Source organism: Uranotaenia lowii, chromosome 3 (genome assembly GCF_029784155.1).
Source record: "Uranotaenia lowii strain MFRU-FL chromosome 3, ASM2978415v1, whole genome shotgun sequence".
Classification (NCBI taxonomy): Eukaryota; Metazoa; Arthropoda; class Insecta; order Diptera; family Culicidae; genus Uranotaenia; species Uranotaenia lowii.
In genome coordinates this window covers 350,847,518-350,872,922 of record NC_073693.1, presented here as the reverse complement: position 1 = coordinate 350,872,922, position 25,405 = coordinate 350,847,518, and the positions used below count along the sequence as shown (strand labels likewise).

The following is a 25,405-nucleotide window of genomic DNA, read 5'->3' as shown; positions in this document are numbered from 1 at the left end:
TATTAAAACTACTTCATAATTGTGTTAGAATTGTTATGTTAATAACTGAGATATTTAAACTTCGTTTTGTTTTATGCAGATTTTTAAAGGGGTCTACAGATGAAGTTGGCTTTAAAGGGTTGATATTACTAAACAATCTTAATTCAGAATCTATGTTCTTAGCACATCTTCTCAATCTGATACTGGATTCTTAATCTGCTTTTGAAAACTTGAAAACCGATTCTGAGTATCATGTCTAGAATGAATTTTTAATTTGATGGTTGAATCTGAACTCTGAATGCGAACGCAGAATTAAAATCTTGATTCCGATTTGAATTCTCGATGTGAATCCTGAATCTGAACTCTGGATTTTTTTTAACTAAAATATTCAGAATTCACATTTACAATTTACATACATTCATCTGAAATATGGACCTAAACTCTTAATCTAAATTTTGAATTGGAATTATTTTCTTTGAATCTTAATGTTAATTTTGAATGCTCGGTGTACAGAACGCCGATTCGAATGCTTCCAAAAATATGTAATTTTATAATGTCGGTTATCGAATCATCATTTCAAATAGAAATTAAACTGAAGAAGTCGTATCATTAAAAAATCAATGGTGAATTCCATATTCAACACAAAGCTTATTCTCGTTAATGCATTCGTGACCTTGTTTTTAACTCCTGAAGGGTAGGCTCATTATTACATCCAAGAACATCGTTGCGGTGCAGCGTACTTCGAACAGAAAAAAAAACAAACAAGCCGCCAATAATTTCAAAATTTTGGGTGTCAGGTCTGAATTCTGAAACTGAATTATGAGTCTGAATTTTGAATCTTTATGTTGATTGTTTCAGAATGTTGATTTTAATAAATTTACATAAACTATACCTCAAAACAACCGAATGAGGTGAAAAAATCTTCAAATAATTAAAATTGATCCTTTACCTGTTTTTTTGAACATTCATTTAAATAACAAACAGAAATCAAAACCTTCACTAAGTCTTGCAATAACGCATCTAGATGTCAAATCATGATGTCAAATAAAAAAAAAAATGATCTTTAAAATTTACATTTAAATTCAAACTTCGAAATCTAAATATGAATCTGAATCCTGGAAATGAAATCTGAATTCGAATCCGAATCCTATATCTGAATCGGAACTCTTAACCTTCATTCTTAACCTAAATTCTTTTTCTACGAATCTAATGTTAATTTTGAATATCAAGTCTGTACAGAACTCTAAATTCGAAAGCTTAATTTTAAAAAAGTATTTATTTGTTTCGAATCTTCATTCAGCTGCAGAATTCATTTCATAAAAAAGACCAATGATTTATTCCATAATTCACACATTCCATAATTCACACATACTCCTGAAGATAGGCATAATTTAAATCCAAGAACATCGTATCGGTGCCGCGTTCTTCGAACAGAAGAAGAATAAAAAAACGGATAAAATTTAAAATTTTCTACTATCAGCATATGCTTTGTCCGGTAAACATAAACTCTGGACGGTTTTTAGATGCAACCCCTGCTCATATGGTGATTAAAATCAACCTCGGCAAAGTTTGGTGATGAAAAATGATATTATATCTGATTTCTGAAACTGAATTATGAATCTGGATTATGAACCTTAACCCCGATTTGAAAATTTTTCTCAATAATAATTGTGTTTCAGTATGTTGATTTGAACAAATTTACGTAAATTAAACTTCAAAACGGTAAAAAAAACCGAGGTCTAAAAAAATTTTCTAATCAGTTCCTTCGATGTTTTTTTCAACGCCCGGCTCTCTGAAGAGAAAGCTGCACTTATTATTGACTTGCCAAAGCCGCCATTTGCTGTATTGAAAAGCTATGAAAAAGAGAAATCAAAAAAGAGCTAGAAAATATCATAACAATGATGCTGTGGCGGGACCGGCCAAGGCACCAGAAAGGTGCAACTGAGTATTAACATCAAAATATTTCAAACTGTTCAAGTTTGAGATGCACATTTCTCGACGCTCACTAGTGGTCAAGGGGTTAGCCACCTAGAATTTCATGATAGAGAATGTGGGATCAAATCTTGGCTGTTGATGAATTTTTTGTCAAATTTTCGATCGCCTCCGTAATGAATTTAGCGATTGCTGGCTACTGCTGCTGAGCAAATGGCTATCTTTTTTGGAGCCAACATAAGCATGATATTTTCTATGGAATAGAACACTTTAAAAAAAATTTTGTTTTTTTTTTCGTTCCTGGAGTAGGAAACGGAGGAAAAAAATTTTTTTTTTTAAACTAGATTCATCAAAATAAAGCCCAGAATAGGAGAAAGGGTAGCAAGACCATATCAATTGGAACTTACAAATTCACGGACATCTGCGTAACTCGTCGAGCTGAGTCTATTGGTATATAAATATAAAATGGGATCTTGGAGCCTTAATTAATGATAGCCCCACCTGACTGCTATGCCTTTCTGTATGAAAGCCAAAAAAAGAAATGCTGAAAATCCCAATTGCTTAACATTTAGAAAGCTCGCGTTCATTGATGCGAAAGATTCGGAGCTAACGGCAAGCCAAAATCGGTTACAGTAAGGGATTTTCCGCTCAATTTAGCAGCACGTCAGGCTTCAACGATTTAACCAATTATTACTTAGTGCGAGCTTTTCGCTAAACGGGGTGAAAATTACTGAGGGGGCTTCATCGAATTAGTTTAGCTTTCGAACCTTAGAATCATTCTCTGAATCCTTCAAACCTTATGAAGCCATCAACAAGCGTTCAGCGGAATAAAAAGACAAGCATTAATATTTCACAACCGCCATTCAGCCCCCTCAACGGGGATTGAAGGAGGGTGCTGATGTAGCAATTTCACCGCATAATATTCAAACAATGCCAAATCCAAATTAACCCCTTCGCACCCACTTTGGTTGTCGACGGCAGCTCGGTTTGAGCCAAGGGGAAAGTCTGAGGGGTCGGGATTTTCCCACCTTCCCAAATTCCTCTCGTAGCCTGGTGGAGCTTTCCATCACATTCATTCATTCATTCCGTCCGTGCCATTCATTCACGCTTGCCAGCTAACTGGTTGGGACTCACCTGAGCTGCTACTGTTGCTGTTTCGCGAGGACCGATCGTCGTGCAGGGTCGCGGCCATCGAGTTCTTCAGCATTCCATCCATGACGGTCGGTATTTCCATAATAATCCGGGACAGGTTTTTTTTTGTTGATTTTTTTCGCTACACTTCTGTTGTTATCCCACCTGTCGGTTTCACGTTCTCGTTTCCGGTGAATGCGTGTATAACCCCAGGCGTTTTTTTTTCTCGCGTTCCGCCTTCCTTTTACTTCCGGTTTCAGGGGGCTGTGGTCGGATCCCTTCCCTGATTGACACTACTCGCAGCTGGCAGATTACGGTTTGGGATCACTTTTTTCGCTTGTTACTCTTTCACCTTCCTTTTTGATAACATCCGACTGTTTCCCCACTTTGGATCAAGAGAGACGGGATAAACGCGAAAATGCAATTTCGATGTTGCACCCTGAGCTACACCTCCGGAATCCGTCCAGCTCCACTACCCCCGGTTTGAATTAAACGCACTTTGTTGTTGGTAACGACGCCAATAAAATCGTGAAGCACCCTTTCAACCAATTCCGGCTCCTGAAATTAAACCCCACTTGCAGATTAATTTGACGTTTTAATTACACAGACCTTTTCCCAACTACCCAAAATCTCCCACCCAAAAACCACATCCTCCCCCTTGCAGAGATATAACTTTGATATTTTCCACTGCCCTCTAGCTTTAACCCGCTGCTGAGTGCCCCATTAAAAAGCTGCTTAACCGCACTCATTCACAGACAGAGCCGCCGCCGAAAAGAAATCCCCAACGTCCGGGAGATGACTCGTCGTCGTAGCATTAATTATACAGCCATTAACCAGCCAGATCGCCGGCATCCCGCCGAATCAGACCCGGAGAGCAGCAAAAAAAGAAACCAAATTCATCTTCCCAACTGCCGCAATATGGTGAAATGTTACGGCTTTTTTTTTCCTGCACTTGGCGGAAAAGTTCAATCTGGACCAACCGGGCGGAAGTCTGGAGGCTGGATTTTGTTTGCACAATTCTAGTAACTAGGAAAGTTTTTCCCCGGATTCGTTCTGAGATTGTAGCTATCCGTTGCTGATGCTTGGGGTGATGCTGAAAGGAAATGGAGAAAAAAATGGAACAGGTTAGCTGTTTATTACACTAATTCCGTTGCTAAGGTTTATGAGTGAGGTACTTCAACACGGAAGGATTCTCATTAGTTGAGCTTTATTGGCAGTACAAAATGGTTGGTAGGTTTAAAGAGAATCGTAAGTTTCATGGAAGTTTAATGAAACTATTAAACATGTTCGCTGTAGGTGTTTGAACAAGGCCGGATTAAGCCATCGGGGCCCGGGGCATTTTTTCCCCGGGGGAGCTATGATTCGATTTTTTTTTCTTTTCAAATGCTATCCCAGAAAATACAAAACATTTTAAACGTGTAAATAAACTGGAGATGAGTTGTTTGCGTAGAAGATGGTTTGTAGTATCTCCGAATAAAAGCGGTTAATTAATCACGTGTAAACATTGCGGAAGAGCTTAGAAAATTTTCAAAAATGAAAGTTATGATTTGAGCTGCAAAATGCAAAATTTGATACTCAATTTTTTTAATACCCTTATCACCAAATAAAATTTTCTGATTTAGAATAATAAATAAATAGTTTTCATTTCATCATTGATCGTCTGGTTTGTGCTTCATCCAGAAATATGCACCTAATGACAATTGAGAAGTATCATGAAGATTTGAAACATAGAATAAAAAATAAAAAAACAATATAGAACTTCAAATTTCTAAGAAAAACAGATATAAGAGTCTAAGAATTCAAAATACACCAAAATTTAAATTTTATATTTTTGAAAGACAAAAAAACGTTTTCTTGAGATGTTTATTATAAAAAAAAATCCTCCAGTTATCAAAGTAAACGGCTGAAAAAGTTCATTTTTGAAGTCCAAAATAATAACTTCATGTTAAATTCAACTGACAAGGAAATGTTGGGAAATGGGTAATTTCGTGGATCATTAATAAAAACTGTAAAATAAGCAGTTGCAAGTTTTGTTGTTAATATTGAAAAAAAAAAAACAAATACAAAGGTAATTAACATTTCGCATAAAAATTATGTTTAAATTTACTACTTCGAATCAATTTTCAAACTTTTTAAGATTAATTTAAAATTCATGATCGATTCATAAAACACGATTTTATTCAAAAAAATAATGAAAAGTTTTTACATTTTCAATAGCAGGTTTAACAGTTTTAAATTACAAGCTCTGATTATTTTGTCATTTTTGATTGAAATATTGGGTCCTGGAAAAAACAGAAGGTTGAAATTATGATTTTCTTATTAAAATTTTATATTTAAGGGCTTATTTGTCAAGTACACAATTATTTCATAGTTGTTTCTAAAATTTAAAAAGTTTGACTAAAAAATTCAGCAAGTTTATTAAAAAATTGAAAGAAAAACTGTACTTTAAAATTAAAATAAATTAAAATTAAAATAAGAAAATGAAAAAATAAGTATTTTTGAATGTTTAAGAAGATTTTTTTTAATAAATACGATTCACCATAAGCTTTTTCATAATTTAATTGATGACTCAAAGCAACAGCGTTGTTTTTTAGAGATTGATTCAGTAGATTTTAGCGTCCTAAACTCAATTTTTTTTCATCAAATTTGGTCGAACACTTTTAGTATTGGTGATGAAGAGATTTAAAATGTATCAGTTTTATGTAAAATCAAACATTGATAACTGTTTAATAAACAAACTTACATTTAATAGGTGTCAAGGTAAAATTTGTTGTTGTATAGATTATTCTTGCCGTACTAATTCGTGATTTTCATTGTGTTTTATGTGAAATTTCACCGAGATATCTGCACAACTGACTCACCTGGACGTATACTTCGTGAATTAACTGGAGTGAAGCAGGAAAAATAACATACCAGCTTACAATTCACAAATAAAAATTTCTTCGCACCGCTAAAATTTTCGCATTCGGAATGGCTGCCGCAGGTATTTGTTGTGCATGCAATCTTAGCCTGGCGAAAGAAGATGAAATAGTGTGCAAAGGATTTTGCCGCTCGTCGTTCCATCTCAAGTGTGTCAATCTAAATTCAGCTACCCTTGATCTAATTGCACAGAGCCATCAGCTGTTTTGGATGTGTCCTTCCTGCACCCAAATGATGGACAACGCCACTTTCCGGCAAGCAATCCCATCCACTAATGCAGTTATACAAACTATGTGTGAAGAACAAAATAAAAATCTACTCGGCTTGCAGAAGGCGGTTGATATAAACACTGCGTGGATCAACGAAATTCTGACTCGCCACACAACTAAGCCGGCTGGCAAATATGAAAACACTCCTCACAGCATCACTCCACACAGATCGATGACGCCTTTGTCGAAAAAGAGGAAAGTACCTACGACCGAAAATCGATTTGCTAAATTGCCAAGGTTACAATTGATCGGCAGTAAAACTGTGGATCCTGATTTACCAGTGACTATTGCAGCCCAAACTCGAAACTCAACGACCGAAAACAAATTCTGGCTATACCTATCTGGATTCGATCCCAACTCAACCCAGGAGCAAGTTGCCGAGTTGGTAAAAAGGAACCTTCAAGCAGAAACCGCAGACGTAACGAAATTAGTTCCTAAAGGTAAAAATCTCGTCGAACTTTCTTTCGTCTCGTTCAAGGTTGGTCTTGACATGCAGTTTAGGAACGCCGCACTTGTGAGCTCATCGTGGCAAAAGGGTATTTCATTCCGTGAATTTGATTTTGATCGAAAAAGGCAAGCTCCTTTTTCGTTCGAGTTTCAGCCTAAGTGACGATTTGTTGACAACTAACTTTGCACATATCCAAACAACTAGCCCAGTCGATCATCACACCTCGCTCACCACCCCACCCGTCCAGCCTGATGCAAAACGTCTCGTCAGCATCTACTATCAGAACGTTCGAGGATTGAGAACAAAAACCAACCGATTGTTTCTTTCCCTCGCCGCATGTGAGTATGATATCATTATCTTAACCGAAACCTGGCTGAATGAAACAATATTAAACTCTGAGCTGTCGGACAGCTTCACTTTCTATCGTTGCGATCGTAATTCTGAAACCAGCCAATGTGAGCGCGGAGGGGGTGTTTTAATTGCCGTTAAGCCTCAGTTAAATAGCACATTAGTTGATATACACGAGTCGAATCATATTGAGCAAATCGTTGTGCGAATAGTCTTAAATAATAACGCATCAATCTTTGTGTGTGCGATTTATTTGCCACCAAATTCTGCGCCATGGGCATACGAACGTCACGCTGCTTGCCTGCAAGAAATTTGCTCGCTAGCCAACGAGCACGATAAACTGATTGTTGCCGGGGATTATAACCTACCCAACTTGAGATGGCAATTTGATGAGGATTTGAGCGCTTATCTACCTGTGAACGCTTCTAGTGAGCAAGAACTTATTCTTGTTGAGTCTGTGCTATCTGTAGGGCTTCAACAAATGAATCACATTGCGAATAGAAACATGAAAACTCTCGACTTAGCGTTTATGAATGACGTTTTCAACGTAACTATTTTTGAACCGCCGATAACTTTGCTTGATGTAGATTTGCATCATCCTCCTTTTGTGATGCTTCTGCTGTGTGAGGAGAATTCGAAAACACAATTGCCTGAAGAAATAGAATTTGATTTTAAAAGATGCAATTTTGAATCACTGAATGAATCTTTGGCTGCTACCGATTGGAGAAATATTTTGCATGGCTCAATAGATCACGTGGTGAAAACTTTTTATGATATCTTGAATGAAATATTCCGAAACGATGTTCCTGTTAAAAAACGGAGGGCACATTCTGGAACCCGTCAACCTTGGTCGAACCCCGAACTCCGCAACCTGCGCAACCGCCTCCGGAAGGCAAGGAAAAGGTTTCACAACGATGATGGCATGGATGGCATGGATCACTTTAACGAGTTACGTGACTTAGAGAGCGCCTACAACTCTTTGCATGTGACTAGTTTTTGTGATTACATGAATCGCATTCAGGACAACGCTCGAGCTGATCCCGCATCCTTCTGGTCATATGTTAGACAACGAAAAGGTACTCAAGGTGTACCTCATACCATTAAATACAACGAAACAACCGCTGCGACGCCGCGTGCTGCTGCAGATCTATTCTCGTCATTCTTTCAGAGCGTGCTAAGTAATAACTCACCACCTTTGTCGGAATCGTACCTGAATAGTTTGCAGAGCCGAGACTTCAACCTGGATATGCTGATTTTATCACCGAATGATGTGTTCCGCAAGATGGCCGCGTTGGATGAATCGAAAGGTCCTGGTCCGGATGGAATTCCACCAGCTCTGGTAAAAAAATGCGCTAACTCATTGTCCGTTCCTATGTCGATTATTTTCAACTAGTCATTGATGGAGGGTATTTTTCCCAATGCCTGGAAAAATGCATCGATTACGCCGATTCACAAATCCGGAAACATACACCAAGCTGAAAACTATCGCGGAATATCGATTCTGAGCTGTTTTCCGAAGGTGTTTGAGAGTCTAGTATTTGACGTGCTTTACCAATCGGTGCGTCATACTATTTCGGAAGATCAACATGGGTTTATGAAAGGTAGATCCACGACCACTAACCTTATGACTTACGTTTCGAAGTTGGTTCCTAGACTAGACAAACGTCAACAAGTCGATGCTGTGTATGTAGACTTGAGCAAGGCTTTCGATAAGGTACCACACGAGCTGGCTATTGAAAAAATGCGTCGTACTGGACTCCCAGATTGGCTTTGTAGGTGGCTCAACTCATACCTTGTAGGCCGAACTGCTTTTGTACGACTAAAAAACATTAACTCGACACCTTTCGAAATCACTTCTGGAGTTCCTCAGGGAAGTCATTTAGGACCTTTGATCTTTCTTCTCTTCATAAACGACCTAGGCTCCACGATCGAATCAGAAAAATTACTGTACGCCGATGATCTCAAGATTTTCCGAACGATTTCCTCTCTGGTTGATTGTTGTGCTCTTCAAAAGGACATAGACACACTTTCAAGTTGGTGCTACAAAAATGGTATGGCACCCAATGTTACTAAGTGCAGTGTCATCTCATTCTCTCGTCTACGTCGTCCACTGAATTTCGAATATAAAGTACTAACGACCGTTTTGAACCGCACATCTACTGTCAAGGACCTTGGAATTATTTTGGACAGTAAACTTAACTTTTCCGAGCATATCTCCGCAACAGTAGCGAAAGGCTTTGCAGTTCTTGGATTTATACGACGAAACACATCATTTTTCAATGACTTCTACAGTTTGAAATCTTTGTACTGCGCTCTTGTGCGCAGTATTATGGAGTACGGGGTGCAAATTTGGGCACCATATCAGACTGTGCATGTAAACAGGGTCGAGAGAGTACAACGATGCTTCATCAGATATGCTCTGCGTCAACTACCATGGATCGACGCTCATAACCTCCCGCCTTATGAACAGCGCTGTTTGTTATTGAATTTGCCGACACTGGAATCAAGGCGCGTTTACCTACAACGGCTTTTCATCTTCGACCTCCTGCAGAACAACGTGGATTGCTCAGAACTGCTATCACTACTGCCGTTAAATGCTCCCATCAGAACAACCCGGACGCGCGATTTTCTTAGACTTGCCCTGCGACGAACCCAATACGGTCAAAACAACCCATTGGATGTATGCTGCGCGCGCTTCAATCAAATATCTAGTGATTTTGATTTCAATGTTTCCAAAACTGTTTTTAAATCTAGAATAAGATAGTTTAGATATTTTTCGTTGTACTTAGTTTTTAGAGCATCTGCAAAGATTGAAATAAATAATTTATGAAAAAAGATCTGATTCTGCTCTGTTTATCATACTTCATCCATTTATGGAATAATATTATGATGAAAATGATGCATGATCTAAAAAAGAAAAATTCAACAATTTGAAAAAATGGAAAGATATCATTACAAGTATTTTTAACATTACTGCAGAAAGTGTAAAAAAACTTGATTTCATTAATCATATTTGATGTAACTTGCAAAAAAATTACATGTATGCTTAAAAAATATATAAGATTCAGTTTGGTTTAAATCTTCTTTGAAGTTTGATAAATGAGAAAAAGATAAAAAAAAACATACAACTTCTATAAGCTTTTTCGCAGAACACAAAATTACTTGAGGTTCTGAGGAAAGTTTTAAATTTTTAAGTTTTTGATTTAAGTTTTTGTAAAAAAAAAGTGCAGAAATTTATTAAATACTTTTTGTTTATATTCAGAAGTCATTTTAATAACAAAAGCTGATAGAAATATTGCATGTTTCGATTCAGGGTCCCAAATTAATCGCAATTACCTTTTGAATTCATTGCACCTCAGAAAAATGTAAATTTTAAGGCCTCGTGTAAATTATGTGTTGTGTTAAGCATTTAGAGGAACAAAAAACATGAAATAAAATTTAGTCTGAAATTAGTTTCTCGAAGAATATTTCATATCAGCATATCATTTGTAATGAAATAACAATTTTTTCTAAATTAAAAAATGGTTTTTCTAAATAAAAAAAAATGGTTCGTCTCAAACTCTGTTCTTATGTAGTTACACTTCTTTATAAAAACCCATTCTGAAAAGGTAGGCAGCTAGGGTTCCTATAGAAAAGACTAATTATAATTAAGAATAAAAGTTTGTTTTAATTCATAAACGTCGAATAGTGTCGTAAATCAAAATGTCTCAAGCCAAAGGTGATTTAAGACTCAATTCCACCGGAGGCGAGAAAAATTTATGACTTTCTTGTTAATACTTATTTTCAAAAGCATTTGAGATCAAGTAATTTTCCGACACTACGGTGAAAATTTTTCTTGTAAAAAATCTTCATGGGGGGGGGTTAAACCCCTAAACCCCCCCCCCCCGTTCGCACGGCTTTGTCACTTGCCCTTTTAGGTTTAACGGCAATTTCTTTTTTTTTCCACTTCTTGAATTGTAAATTCAGATTGCTGAATGAAAGAAGCTTTGGCTTCATTGATCAAAGTCGTTACTCGATTTCTAAGGCGCTTGTATTCTTTTTGTGAGGAATCAGTTCTGTATGCCAAATCCCTCTCAATCATCGCTCTAAGTATAAAGTCTGCTTCATTTAATATTGGAACACAAACAATTGCGTGTAGTTCAGTCATTTATTAGCGAATTCATAATTTGTTTTTCATACAAATGTAGCATTTTCTTTACTCTTTCATAAAAAAATTAAAAAAATTATTCATTGCTGTTTCGAAGAAATTCTCGTACTTTTCCCGTAATACGGCTCATTAGGCGGCGCACACCCTTTTCGTCCACCGTTTTGGCGATTTGATTCCACCAGTTCTTCATTTGAGTCATGTTCCTAAAAAGTTTTCCCTTTGCCTTAAGCCTCCGCTTCGTGATTGCCCAGTATTTCTCTATCGGCCGGAAGTGGGGGCAGTTTGGGGGGTTGAGGTCCTTCGGTATTACGCTGACCCCGTTCGTTGCGTACCATTCCATAACCGTTTTGCTGTAATGGCAGCTTGCGAGGTCCGGCCAAAACATTACTGGACGGTCGTGGGCACGAATAAACGGCAGAATCCGTTTCTGTAGGCACTCTTTTTTGTAGACTTCTGATGTCATTGTCTTGTCAGTGAGAAAGACTTTGGTTTTCTGTCCACAACTGCATATCCCCTGCCAAATCATGTACTTGCGGGCGAATTTATCCGCAAACACGAACTTAAATTTTGCAGGTACATCCCCCCGAGCCGTCGCCAAATAAAATTTTTGACCTGGGATTTGCCCAAAGTCCGCCTTCACGTAGGTCTCATCGTCCATCAGAATACATCCGCCGAACATGGTCAGCACTTGGTCGTACAGCTTTCGAGCACGGATTCTGGCCACATTGTTCTGCTTCAGCGTCCGATTTGGCTGTTTGCTGGCTCGGAATGACCTTATTCCTTCCCGGAGACGAATTCGTCGCACCGTACTGTGAGCGGCCTGGAACTTATTGGCCAAATCGCGGTCTGAAAGATTGGGATTCCTCTTGACGGCCTTGATGACTTTCCCACGCAGTTTCCGGTCGACAGTTCCACTCCGACGCTTCGAATGCGGCTTCCGAGCCGTCGTCAATGTTTCCTTGTACTGCTTGATAACACGCCATACGGTTGATACGATTTTACTCCGTTGAAGGTTGGATTCAGATTGATTTTTTATTGTTCGATAAGTTCTTGACAAGGTTCCTACTGGAGACGCCTGAAGCACCGTTCTATGTAAAAGCCATGTACACGATCACCAATCCGTGATCGATGTACATGCGAAAGAGACAAAGACAGAAACCTCGAAAAGCTATGACTGCACACATGGTAACAGCGAGGTTCAGTAAATTTGAAATGCGACACTTTCGTTCGTCGCAGTAAATGCTGATGCTGAATTTTGTGCAGGCATTGAACTGAAGGTTCAATGCCGGTTAGTAATAAATTTCTCAGCATGTTCTCACTGGTGTGGTCTGCTGAGGATGTAAGAATTGGAAGGCATGAAAATGACATGTGAAATCCACATGTCACACCATCCCCCTACGGGCCAAAATTGAAAGGTAAATTATTCGGATTTGCTTCAAGTGCCTCTCACAATTTTTAATGATTCTATATAATATGTTGATTTCGGTTCATGATTGCAAAATAGGTATTATTTAATTATAATGTTATATTTCTGTATCACGTTTAATTTTAATTGTATGTTTCTGTATCCTGCACCCCTTCCCCCTTAATGGAAAAGGAGGCGGTTTAGCTGCCTATTTGATTAGTCTTGATATGTGTACTTCCTGCTCTCTATTATCTGCATTTATTATTGTTACGTTTGGCGTATTTATTTTTGTAATCAAGAAAGGTCCGTTGTAAACGGGGTCTAACTTGTGTCTATTTTCTCTTTTTAAATACACTGTATCGCCTATTTTTATATCTGTTATATTAATGTTATTATTGACTGCATTTGTTCTTTTGATTTTTTCTTTGTTGAGAGTTTGCATGACATTGTTGTGAGTAACTTGTAATCTATATTTTAGTTCTTTTTGATACGAGTCGAAGTTATATAAGGGATCAACGTTATTGTTACAAAATTCAAAAGTATTACATGTTTTTCCAAAAATTAATTCGAATGGCGTGAAATCGTGTTGTATGTTAGGCGTTGTATTGTAAACAAAGCAATAAAAGGGAAGCCACTCATCCCAATCATTCGTGCGTTGGTTTGAAAATATCCTTAAGTATTCGTTCAAGCATTTATGGTTGCGTTCTAACGCACCGATTGTTTGAGGGTGGTAAGCTGTTGAGCAAGTGTGGTTTAATTGTAGCAAATTGCATATTTCGTCAAACACTCCTTTGTATTCGGTTCCTTGATCTGTTTTGATACATCTCATGGGACCGTATATAAGGATGCATTTTTCTACAACTGCTTTAGCTATTGTAACAGCTGATTTGTCCGGAATGGGTATTGCAATTACATACTTGGAAAGATCGCATTGCAATGTCACTGCATAGCGGTTTCCTTTTTCAGTGAGAGCAAACGGACCGATGGTGTCAATGGACACTACATCGAAGGTTTTGTTAGGTGTGGTAGTAACGATTGCTGGCGTTTTTGCTGTAATCGCATGTTTATTTATTATACAAAGTTCACATACCTTGACGTAGTCTGAAACAGTTTGTTTCATATTTGGCCAAGAGTATAGGGACTTTAATTTTTTGTATAATCTATTTATACCTGGATGACCTCCCGTCGGAGAGTCATGGTATTGTTTTAATATGTTTTTAATTTCTTCCGATGTTTTTATTTCAACAGGTTTCTCGTAAATTAATATGGTAGCGTTCCTAAGAACTGCATTACCGAAACTTTTAAATGAATTTAAATCAACATGTGTGAATATAATGTCGTTTGTTTGTATTGCTAGCTTTCTTGGATATGTTGCTTTCGTATTTGAATTATCGGCAGGCCTGCCATCGATTATTTTTAAAACTTTTTCTAATTCTATTCTAAAGTTTTCGGGATTTTCTATTGCTAGAGCTAACGTTGGAGTTAGTCTCTTCCGGAATTTTTTATCGTATATTATCATATTTATCGATGTTTTATCATTATTATATGAAAATGTTAATTTTGGCAAGTCGAATGCTTCTAAACTACTGACAGCTTCGTACACGTGAAGTTGATCAGGCTTCTGTGTCTGGCTGGTAGTTGTTGTAGCAGCATTTTTCTTTGCCATAGATCTAGTTACTAAATACATGTTTTTTAGTGTGTCTGACGTTATTTGAATTCTAGATAACGCATCAGATAACACATTTGAACTACCTTTAATGTATTCTACCTTAAAATCGTATTCCTCCAAATCCCATCTCACACGTGTGAGTTTGGATGAGGGGTTTTTAAGTGAAAATAAATATATTAGTGGTCTATGGTCAGTACGTATAACGAATTTCCGGCCATAGATATATGGTCTAAAATACTCGATGGCCCAATGTATGGCGGTCAGTTCCTGTTCGATTGTTGATTTGTGTGATTCACCTTTTGTAAAAGCCTTGCTGGCAAATGCAATTGGTAATTCAAAATCTCCAAAACGTTGAGCCAGTACTGCTCCGCAAGCTACTTTGGACGCATCTGTAGTGATAATAAAATCTTTTGTGTAATCGGGGAACTGTAAAATATTTGGTGATAATAATTTCATCTTAAGAGTGTCGAATGATTTCTGACACTCCTCGTTCCATTTGAATATTGAATCCTTGCGTAATAATTTGTTTAGAGGGTTGGCTATATCTGAAAAATTTTTGATGAAGCGACGATAGTAATTACAAAAAGCAACAAATCGCCGAACTTCATCTGAATTCTTCGGTACTGGGTAGTTTCGAATAGTATCATATTTACTTTTGTCGGGTTGTATGCCATCTCTCGAAATATGGTGTCCTAAATAAGTCACCTCATTCTTGAAGAAATGGCATTTAAATGGATTTAATTTAAGTTTGAATTTTCTTAAGTGCTGAAACACTTCGCGTAAATTTGCTATATGGTGATTAATTGAGCATCCTACTACGATAATATCATCTATGTAGAGGAATGCACAGTTTGGAGGTAGACCGCTTAACGCGATGGACATCATGCGTTGAAAGGAGTTAGGGCTTATGTTTAGACCGAATGGAAGCCTATTAAATTCAAAATGGCCTTTATCAGAGGAGAAGGCTGTGTATTTTTTGGAATTTTTGTCTAATGGGATTTGATGAAATCCAGACATTAGGTCGAGTGTAGAAAAGTATCTTGCACGACCCAATTGATCCAAAATTTCATCTATCCGCGGGAGTGGAAATTTATCTGGGGTTATTTTTTGTTCAGTTGACGGTAATCAATTACAAGACGCCATTTTTTACTTCCATTTGAATTTGATTTCTTTGGAACAAGTAAAATAGGCGAGTTGTAAGGTGAGGTTGAATTTTGAATTATCCCTTCATTAAGCATGGTCTGTATTTGTTCATTAATTTCATTTTTTTGAGATTCTGGCAATCTATAGTTTTTAATATATGTCGGTTTTTGGTCATTGAGAGCTATACTTTGTTCGTAAAAATTGTTTTCCGTAAGCAAATCACCTTGAAGCGAAAATATGTCATTAAATTCAATGCAAAGGTTTTCAAGTTTATCTCTGATATGAGGATCACTGTTTTCAAGTTTCAGTTCATTTTTCAGTTTCTGAGCTCGTTCGCTAATATTTTCTTTGTTTGTGTTGTTTGAAATAGCACAAAAGTAAAAATTTGATAGGGGTTCATGTTTGGGATAGAAGTTTGCCGGTAATAAAACTTCCTTAGTTGTAGTATTAATAATTTTAACATTACAATTGCCTTTATTTACCAGAGTATTAGCGCAAAATACTCCTGGGAATATTTCTTCTGAAAAAATTACACTGTCTTCCTGAATGTTAATGTTTTCAAGTTGTTTGATTATCTCACACCTAGCTGGTATAAGATTTGAGTTGACTTGCTTGTTTACTATTGGAATTGTAAATGTTTCAAAATTGTTTGTCAGTTTGAGAAGCCAAGAATCATAATCTATATTGCATTTATGGTTTACTAGAAAATCTCTCCCTAAGATTCCATCAGTAGGAATCGGGAAATCGTTTCTTACTATGTGAAACATCTGAGGTATTTTAATATCATTTAATATGATATTTGTTTGCGTAGTACCCATTGTACTTACGTTTCCATGGCCAATTCCAGCTATGTCACATTTTTGGCTTGGATAATAAATCTGAGTTTTTCTTAATAATCCACATTTGACAACTGATATATCAGATCCGCAATCAACAATAAATGATAATTGCACATCGGACATATCAACCATCAGTTGGACGTAATTGGTGGCAGACACATTTATTGTATATGCTGCCCCAGCTGTACCCCTAAAGGGTGGATATTTCCATTTGTTGACTGTAGAATATGTTGTTGCTGTGGCATTTGAATGTGTGGATGCAACGGCATTTGAATTGCCTGGTGCGCTGGCGGCTGATATTGTGCACCGCCTTGGTGTGCTAAAAACATATTCGGTGGATACCGTCCACGCTGAGTCCAATTGCCTCTTTGATTCGAGAAATTACCTCGATGAGACCAATGACCCCTCTGGTTTGAAAAATTTCCACGATTATGGGGCGAGTTTTGGTACCTAACGTGTCGATCATGTTGGTAAAAGTTTGAATAATTACCACGTCCTCTGTGGTTTGTTCCACGCCCTCTTGGGTGGCTTACTCGACCTGTTAAAATTTGAGCATTTGTAGCAGGTGAATTGTTGTTACTGGTGATTTCATTATTTTCCATCACCTTTTGAATTGCGTCATTAATTTTGTTGAAGGTCCCAGCCTTCAAAATAAGTTTTGTGTCGGTATTCTTGCTACCGCTTATTAGAGCCTCGACTCCTTTTTTGGTTGCCATCGTGTTGGCTCTGTTTGCTGGGATTTCTTCCCTTACATAGCATGATTTAAGTTGTGTTGTTAAAGTTTCAACTTCGTTACAAAAAGTTTGAATTGAATCTTTTTGTCTGGTTGCTTTTAGCTTGGCCAGAACATTGTCCGAAGTAATTTTTGACTCGCAGTGTTGTTTTACTGCGTCTATGATGCCTTGTAAATCATCGGCTCCTGCAATTACTTGCCGGGCTACGCCTGTTAGCCGTGATTTTATGAGCTTCACTACGGTAACTTGAGCTGTTTGTATTTGTGCGGCCGTGGCTGCAGCAAAATCACTTTGTACCGTGTCATTTAATAAATTTACGGAGTCAATGAAAGCATCCAAATGCTGTGGTGCGCCATCATACATTTGAATCAGCGTCGTACCCAATTTTACGTCTACCTTTGGGTTTGCCATGTTTCTTTTATGTAACTGTAAAAATGATAACGACACTTTTGCTAAGGTCTTAAATGAAATCAGATGATTTCGATCAAGCTTTGAATCTATTAAAGTTTTTATTTCGCCGTACAGTACCCTTGCCGACTTTATAAAAAAAATCTGTTTGGTTCCCCCAAAGAGATCTATTAAATCTAATATTTCGTTGTAATAGATTCTACTTTGGTTTAGTTTGTTCAATAACGTTGCTCTCCTGTATCTTCGATTAGGATTTTTCTTAAGGTTAACTAAGATTTTCGACAAATCTGCCAGTAGTGAATCTACTTGGTCCATAAATTAATATTATTATTTAATTCTGTTTTCTGCTGTCATTTTTGTTACACTATTATGATTTTTTCTTACTTACAGTTTTCTATAATATTGTCCTACTTCACGTTTGTCGGTTTTGTTGTTGGTTTTGTTGTTAGCCGCTGGCATACTAACTGCGCTTTTGCTCTACTCAGGTTTCCGGTTACTGTGGTGGCTGTCGGTGGGGACGCTCCATGTTGCCGGTTATCCCTTTGTTGGGGCCGCTCCGAGTTGCCGGTTGACCCTTCGGTGGGGACGCTCCTAGTTGCCGGTTATCCCTTTGTTGGGGCCGCTCCAAGTTGCCGGTTGACCCTTCGGTGGGGAAGCTCCTAGTTGCCGGTTATCCCTTTGGTGGGGCCGCTCCAAGTTGCCGGTTGACCCTTCGGTGGGGACGCTCCTAGTTGCCGGTTATCCCTTTGGTGGAGCGTTACTAGCTCTGTCACTCGTGTACACTTTACTCTTTTGATATTTCAGCTACTGCCACACTGTTCATTTTAGCACTGTTTTTTTTTTTTTTTTTTTGTTTGTCCCTTTTTTTTTCTCTGGACTTTGCCTTTCTTGTTAGACTTTGTCTAGATCTGCCATTGCTTTTACACTTAGGATCGTTTTTTTCTGCACTCTTTTGTGCCAAATTTTGTAAATTACAAACACTAGCTGGATTGTAACTAGCACTAAGATGATGTTCAGTTTGAGCGCATGATCTTCGTGAAAATCGCTATGGGTTTCCTGATTGTTTATAATGGTGAGATCTTTATCTCCCGACACTGATGCACTAGGTTTTGATGCACCTGTTCCCATTATTAGTCGCTGTTCGCACACTGATGCACACTTTACACTAGATCACAAATTTCTAACACCTGGACTTGGTTTTTTTTTTTTTTTGACACTTGGCTCTTGTCACGGTCGCCATGATACGATTTTACTCCGTTGAAGGTTGGATTCAGATTGATTTTTTATTGTTCGATAAGTTCTTGACAAGGTTCCTACTGGAGACGCCTGAAGCACCGTTCTATGTAAAAGCCATGTACACGATCACCAATCCGTGATCGATGTACATGCGAAAGAGACAAAGACAGAAACCTCGAAAAGCTATGACTGCACACATGGTAACAGCGAGGTTCAGTAAATTTGAAATGCGACACTTTCGTTCGTCGCAGTAAATGCTGATGCTGAATTTTGTGCAGGCATTGAACTGAAGGTTCAATGCCGGTTAGTAATAAATTTCTCAGCATGTTCTCACTGGTGTGGTCTGCTGAGGATGTAAGAATTGGAAGGCATGAAAATGACATGTGAAATCCACATGTCACACGGTATTTCTGGGCATTTTAAGCTGTTTAGCTAGCTTCGATGCCGACAACAATGGATTTTCAAGAAAACTGTGCACAATTTGATCTCTCCTTTCGGCTTCCATGGCGGTTGTTTACAAAATGCTATCGTTTGGTGTTATGACACAAATACATGGTGAAAGGTAATGAATTTCCCGACATGTGGGTGAAAAAGGTTTCCAAAGCCGTCCACTAGGAGCGCCACAATGAGCAAAAGAAATTGTTCCAATATTAACTGAAGCAGACTTTATTGTGAATAAACCATTAATCCTTAACTGTAGATTTTACAATACGAAATGGAACGAAAGTTCTTTGACTGTTTCATTAAACAAACCGACAGCCAAATCCACATCACCAAATGAGTATAAATTAGAAAAATAGATTGAATTAGCTGAAGATTTCAATCCTGCCAAATCGATGCGTGTAAAGTCTCTTGTAGTTATACGTTCAACCAAAATTCTTTTAGAAATGTCCAGCAATGCAAAAGTGAAGTCATGTCTGGAGAAACCGGGAGCAGACACTTGACTGAAATTTTGCACTAACTCCAAGTTGTCCGTCATCATAAGATCAATAAGAGAACTTCCTCCTTGATGGTAATGAGTAAGGTTGTTGTTTACATAGCTAAATCCGAAATAATCCAAAACGCAACAAATTTGGTTTTACACTGTATTGTTTTTGGTGGAATCTCAATTGAAATTATCGATGAATACTGTGTGAGTATACTGCAACGATCACTCGGAAAACTTCTGAAATAACTTATCAGAACAGATGTTTCTTGGTGGATTGTAGAATAAACCAATAGAAAATTTTCTTGAGAAACATTTTAATTCATCGAAGAGATGTTCGGTTACATTTCCAAGGCTTGCATCGTAAATTTCAGATTTATCAATGATTTTGAAGTCAATCGCATTTCTGACATACACACACTATCATCCACTTCGGCTATATATTATTTCATTACGAATCAATTTGAAGCCTTTTAAAAATAAAATTTCATCCGAAATGGTTACATTGAGCCAAGTTCCCGATAAGCAGATGACATCGATCTTACCATTCAAAAAACATTGTTTCAGCTCGCCAAACTTGCTGAAATCTCTAACACAAATACTCTGAATATTTATAATGCAGATATTCACCTTGTCATCCGGTAGAGCAGCATTCATAACAGTACGGGGTATGTTTGAAAAATTCAAGTGCGTACGGGCATTGTTGTTCACTTCATTAGCCATTATCAAGATTTATAAGATACAATTCTGGAGAGGAAGTTAGCAGGTTAGAAGAAAAGATTTGAGCTAAATTAAAAACAAGATGTACATTTTTTGTCTAATTTGTAACACATCTCGAATAATTCATATCAATAGCAAGGCTAATGCTAAGTGGCCCTTTTTTGACCCAGTAGAGAGAAAGAAAAAAAAACAGCAGCACATCACAGTAGCTCCTTTGAAAAATAACAGAGTTCGAAGCATTGAAATATGGTTTTATTTTATTTAAAATAAGTCAAACCTCATTTAATTTAAAAAGTAAAAAAGTAAGATATAAAAAAATACATTTGTCTTAAGTCGAAAAAATGAATAAACTTTTCAATTCTGAGGAACATCTAAAGACCCTCGGTTTGAACCCGTCATAAAAAAAATCTCCCTTAGTAAAGTGCCGAAACTCCAAACAAAATGATCATTAGATGACCCCAAAGGTTCCCCACAATTCTGTATTCGGAAAGGTGCCTTTAAAATGATAAATTTCAAACGCATAATGCGTAAAGCATGGATCACTACAAATCTGGACGCATTAAAACGAGTCTATCTCGGAGCTATATAAACGAAATAAAAATGTTTTGTACTTGAAATGTAGGGTTTTTATTGCACTTTAAAGGAAAAATAATAAAAAAAATTATTCCGATGTTGTTTTGATGAATTTTCGAAATTTTGGTTGAGTATCACTCATCATAGTTTGAACACCCTATTCACTGACCTCAGCGGCCATTTTGTTCCACAATCTCTTCATCTCTGTTGCTTCCCGAGTCGTCCTACCATTCTTCTTCATCTTCTGCTTGACAATTGCCCAAAATTTTTCGATAGGGCGGAATTGAGGGCAGTTGGGTGGTTTGATGTCCTTTTCGACAAAATCCACCCGTTGGCCCAATACCACTGTAGAACCTCCTAGCTGTAGTGGCAGCTTGCCAAATCTGGCGAAAACTTAACTAGTCCTTTGTGAGATCTAATGTACGAAAAAAAAATTTCAGGCATTCCTCCTTGTAAATTTCGGAGTCCATGGTCTTGTTTTTCACAAAAACCGGAATTTTTCGTCCGCAGCTGCAAATACCTTGCCATATCAAACACATTCTTGCACACTTATCAGCAAAAACGAATTTGAAGTTGCCGGGGACATCACCATGACCAGTGCAGTGCACCACTGCAGTGGCTTTACATAATTTTTGGCCAGAAAGCTGCCCAAAATCCGTACGTTTCGTACGTTTCGTCATCCATGAGGATGCATCCGTCGAACTTCGTTGGAATCTTCTTGTATAACTTGCAGGCACGTCCTTTGGCTACTAAATTCTGCTTCAATGTCCGGTTTGGTTGCTTACTGGTCCGATAGGATCGTATTCCTTCGCGTAGACGAATTCTGCTGACGGTGCACCGGTTGGCGTTGAATTTCTTGGCAATGTCATAGTCCTACTACCCTGTGTTTTCCTTGATCGTTCTAAACACCTTCAAATGCAGTTTCCGATCCTTAATTCCACTATGACGCTTGGTATGAACCTGCCTATCGATATTATGCATCTCACGGAAAATGGGAATGCTGCACACGGTTGATTTGAGCATTTTTAATGATTTCGCGATTTTTTTAACCCGACCACGTCGGTTTTTAACGTGAGTGTCCAAAATTTATTTTCGTCTCGCGGCTTCCATCACGTGTAACTTTTTTGGAACAAAACGAATCGTAATGAAATTTTCAGCACTGATAGAGGACACATTTCCAAACAAAGTACTGTCAAAACATTCCAGATCCAACAACTAGGAGCGCAATGGTATAATAAACAGTGCGTCCAGATTCATGGTGATCCATGCTTTAATTGAGTATCAAATAGACAAAATTTGGTTTGTATTTTAATCTTTTTTCGTGTAAGTAAAAATGTAAATTCAAAATCTTAAAATATCTAATTTTTCCAAAGCTCGCAAACAAACAGCTCTCCTGATGATACCAAAAAGCATTTAGAAGCAAACGCGTTGTTAAATGTGAAAGAACAACTTTTTTTCTTTGAATATATTTTTAAAGGGCTATTTTTATAGTCATTTAATGTAAATTTATTGATATTTAAAAAATAAGGACATTTTTAAAAAAAAAAGCACGTAAATGGATAGGAACGTTAACTTTGAAGAAAAAATTAAAATGGAAATAATGGGAGGGCCTAGGGGAATGTGTAAAGGTTATATTTCATTTGTATTTTGAAGCTTAAACTATTTAACAATTGTTTTAATTTTTGCCCCTAAATGTTTGCAGCATCATTGTCTTTTTTCTATTATGAATGTTTTTTTTTTTTTTTTAAGAAAACGTTCAAAAGCAATGTAAAATTGAAAAACTAGCATTTGTATATATTCTGGAGCTGCTATGTATCCTTAATGATCAAGAAAACTCGTTAAAACTGTCAAAATAGAGACTGATCAATGTCACCCCAAAGCATCAAATTCTGAAGAGAGACGAAATCGATTTTCAAATAAAATTTGAAATAGTCTAATTAATTTCTGCAACCATGTTTTACGTTCATAAGAGTCCAGTTCTGGTTTTAAAAATATAAACATGCCACATTCCCCGTAACAGAAAAAAAAAACAATCGAAAAATATTGAAAAAAGTGATTAATCTTACCCTGTTTTACGGTACTGAATCAGGCTATAAAATGAACCAAAAAAATCTTCGAGACGTGCATAGGTTCGTATGAAGTAGTGGGTTGAAGCAAATCCTACGCCAATCAACTTTTCCGTTTGCAATTTTCGATCACAAATATCTGTTGTTAGTTTTTAGAAGCTACACGTTCATTGTCTGTGAGAGAGCAACATGTCATTTCTTAAAAAACTGTTTCTAAAATTAAACAAAATTTCAAACATTGTCTTAATGAAAACAGGAATTTAAATTTTACCAAATAAGGGCTTCTTTTGCTTTTCAATTTGTTTATAAGATGAAAAACCACTTGAAATTTCAAAGTGTTACAACAAAGCATAGCAAAAAAATTCTAAAATATTTTAGCTTTTATATATTTTTAACACATTGAGTTTTCAAAATTGAATAAACTAACGCACATCCTTTAAAAAACTTCCTGACAGGACTCCAGACAGGATGTCCCGAGTTTGGCTCGTTCTGCCTAATCAGCCTGTTGATTTTCGACACTAACACAGACAGCTTCTTGTTTCGGACCCAAAATCTAAACGTTCAACATGACTTGTACAGAGCATCCTTTTTCAATTTCCAGAATGAGTTGGTTGACGAAGGATGGCAGCCTGGAAGATTTTTTTGGTCTGGACCAACGAGCAACAACATGGTAAAAAAATTCAGGCAGAGGAAACACTTTGTCAGTGGATCGGATTTCCCCAATCAACTGATCGAAACGTTGTGTGTTTTTATTTTTGCTGACGACGCGCGCCGCCGGCCGCCAGGGCAAGTGAGCCTGGTTGGGTGACTGCCAATTCCGGTAATTGGCAATAATGTTGTGAATTGTCGGTTTTTATTTGTTTACACCATCGAATGTGCCCGTAAATGACGCTTCACCAGGAAATGGTTCTCACTCTCCGAGTTCGAGGTGCACACGTGTTTCGCATTTGTGTCACAAGTTTTTTTTTTATTACGAGAAGAAAGTTTTGATCGATGCATATGTTTTCAAAAAGGAACCTTAATCATTAATACATGAAATTATTTAAAAAGCAACAACGCTTCAAAAACAACAAAAAAATCCAAGTCGAAACATAATTTATTTTGTTTCCGAACAAAACCAAATCAGATAAATTTCCAAAATGGAATTTGCTAAAGAGAAAGATTGTTGGCAGACAGCCCAAGGGAAGGGGTAAAAATTTTCTGTTGTGATTGTCTAGTTTACAGGACAAAGTTTTTCCTTCCCCATGAAAGAGAGAGAGAGAAAAAAAGGATTCAGATAAAATGTTTCCCTTTCGAAAAACGGCTTGTCAGGCTTGTCCGCCTTTTTGCAATTTATTTTGTTTTTATTTGCTTCCTTCTCAACAGATTTCAATTTTCCTGGAATGTTTTCTACTCACAGAGAACTGTTGTTTTGCCTGTTGTTGTCTGGGATCTGGGAATAGAAAAACTTTTGTTTTCTGAATTATCTCCCATTTTTAACCAGATAGAATAAGTTGATGTTTTATGATCAAAAGTTTCGCTTCAAGGGGTCTCTTTAACTAATAATTTTTGATGGTCGGTAGAAACCACAGGAAAATTTAATAAACCTAAATTAATGTTCTATCATTACGTCGTTCAGGTTCCGAAATTGTCGACTTCGGCCAGCTAGCTCTCTAGTGAGAAGGACCGTTTTACGATCATGTGGGGATTGGACTCCATTGGCAATTAGCATCACTGAACACGTTAATTAAAACAGGCGTAATGGGACACGAATGGCTCCCGATGGAACGCACAGTGGGACGCAAAATTACATCAATCCCCCTCTTTTCCTCTCATTCATTCATTTATGCATGCACCCACGAGGTGGTGCATCGATGCTTATTAGGTAGTAACTACGGGGACATCTCTAGGATACTGCTGGTGATGCCATAGCGAGTCAACTTCGCCCGGAGGCACATGTCATTAGCGGATGTTCCTCTACGTTCATTTCATTTCATTTCATTGGACGGCGCATTTTCATGCAACCTGATGGGGTCGCTCTGAGGTCCCTCGATTGTCCGGGATCCCGAGAGGGCTTATGTTACGGGGCAGGAAATAAAATTTGCATTAACTGATGCGAGCAACGGTGAAGGATTACATATTAACAATTTAAGTTTTTGATTTCATTAAAGTTTCAAGCTTTTGTATCGAACTATACCAGCTTTTTGATGTCAAGCTTATCAGGGGAATCTTTTAAAATTGACCACATCATGTTAATTGAATTATGAATGTATCCATGCTAAATCTTATATGAGGCCCTCAAAGCCAAGGAGTATTTAGTAGAGAAATGATCGATGTTGAGTTAATATTGCCAAACGATTCTACATAATTCAAATTACAAATTGGGGTTTTCAGAGTTTTTCACAACACACAACAATTTGAAAGTGGGTTTTTTCAAAATTAGCTTTAAATCATTTCCTAAGCGACAATTGTAGCTTTATTATGGTCAGAACAACTTCGTTAGAGTTGTAACATTAATATTCATAAAAAGCTAAA

At 37.3% G+C, this 25,405-nt stretch overlaps 2 protein-coding genes across 3 annotated transcripts in view; both read right to left on the bottom strand.

The window, feature by feature from the left end:
• Positions 1–25,405, bottom strand: part of LOC129751179 (KH domain-containing, RNA-binding, signal transduction-associated protein 2) — a 312,313-nt gene that overhangs the window by 207,968 nt on the left and 78,940 nt on the right. For both annotated transcript variants that reach the window (XM_055746533.1, XM_055746532.1), the window contains exon 2: positions 3,046–3,600. The gene's annotated coding sequence lies outside the window, so the exon portion shown is untranslated. The remainder of the gene's footprint in view (positions 1–3,045; positions 3,601–25,405) is intronic.
• LOC129753952 (uncharacterized) lies at positions 16,390–17,753 on the bottom strand. Its single transcript, XM_055749804.1, has 2 exons — positions 17,492–17,753; positions 16,390–17,359 (listed from the first exon to the last, which is right to left on the bottom strand). The coding sequence occupies exons 1-2, from the start codon at positions 17,684–17,686 to the stop codon at positions 16,391–16,393; spliced, it is 1,164 nt and encodes a 387-aa protein (XP_055605779.1). The 5' UTR covers positions 17,687–17,753; the 3' UTR covers position 16,390.

Bases quoted from the DNA above. Each gene is read 5' to 3' on its own strand.
- LOC129753952 (XM_055749804.1), bottom strand. From the start codon at position 17,686: ATGGACCAAGTAGATTCACTACTGGCAGATTTGTCGAAAATCTTAGTT. The intron at 17,360-17,491 runs GTACTGTACGGC...GCAAACCCAAAG, and splicing joins TTTTTATAAAGTCGGCAAGG to GTAGACGTAAAATTGGGTAC.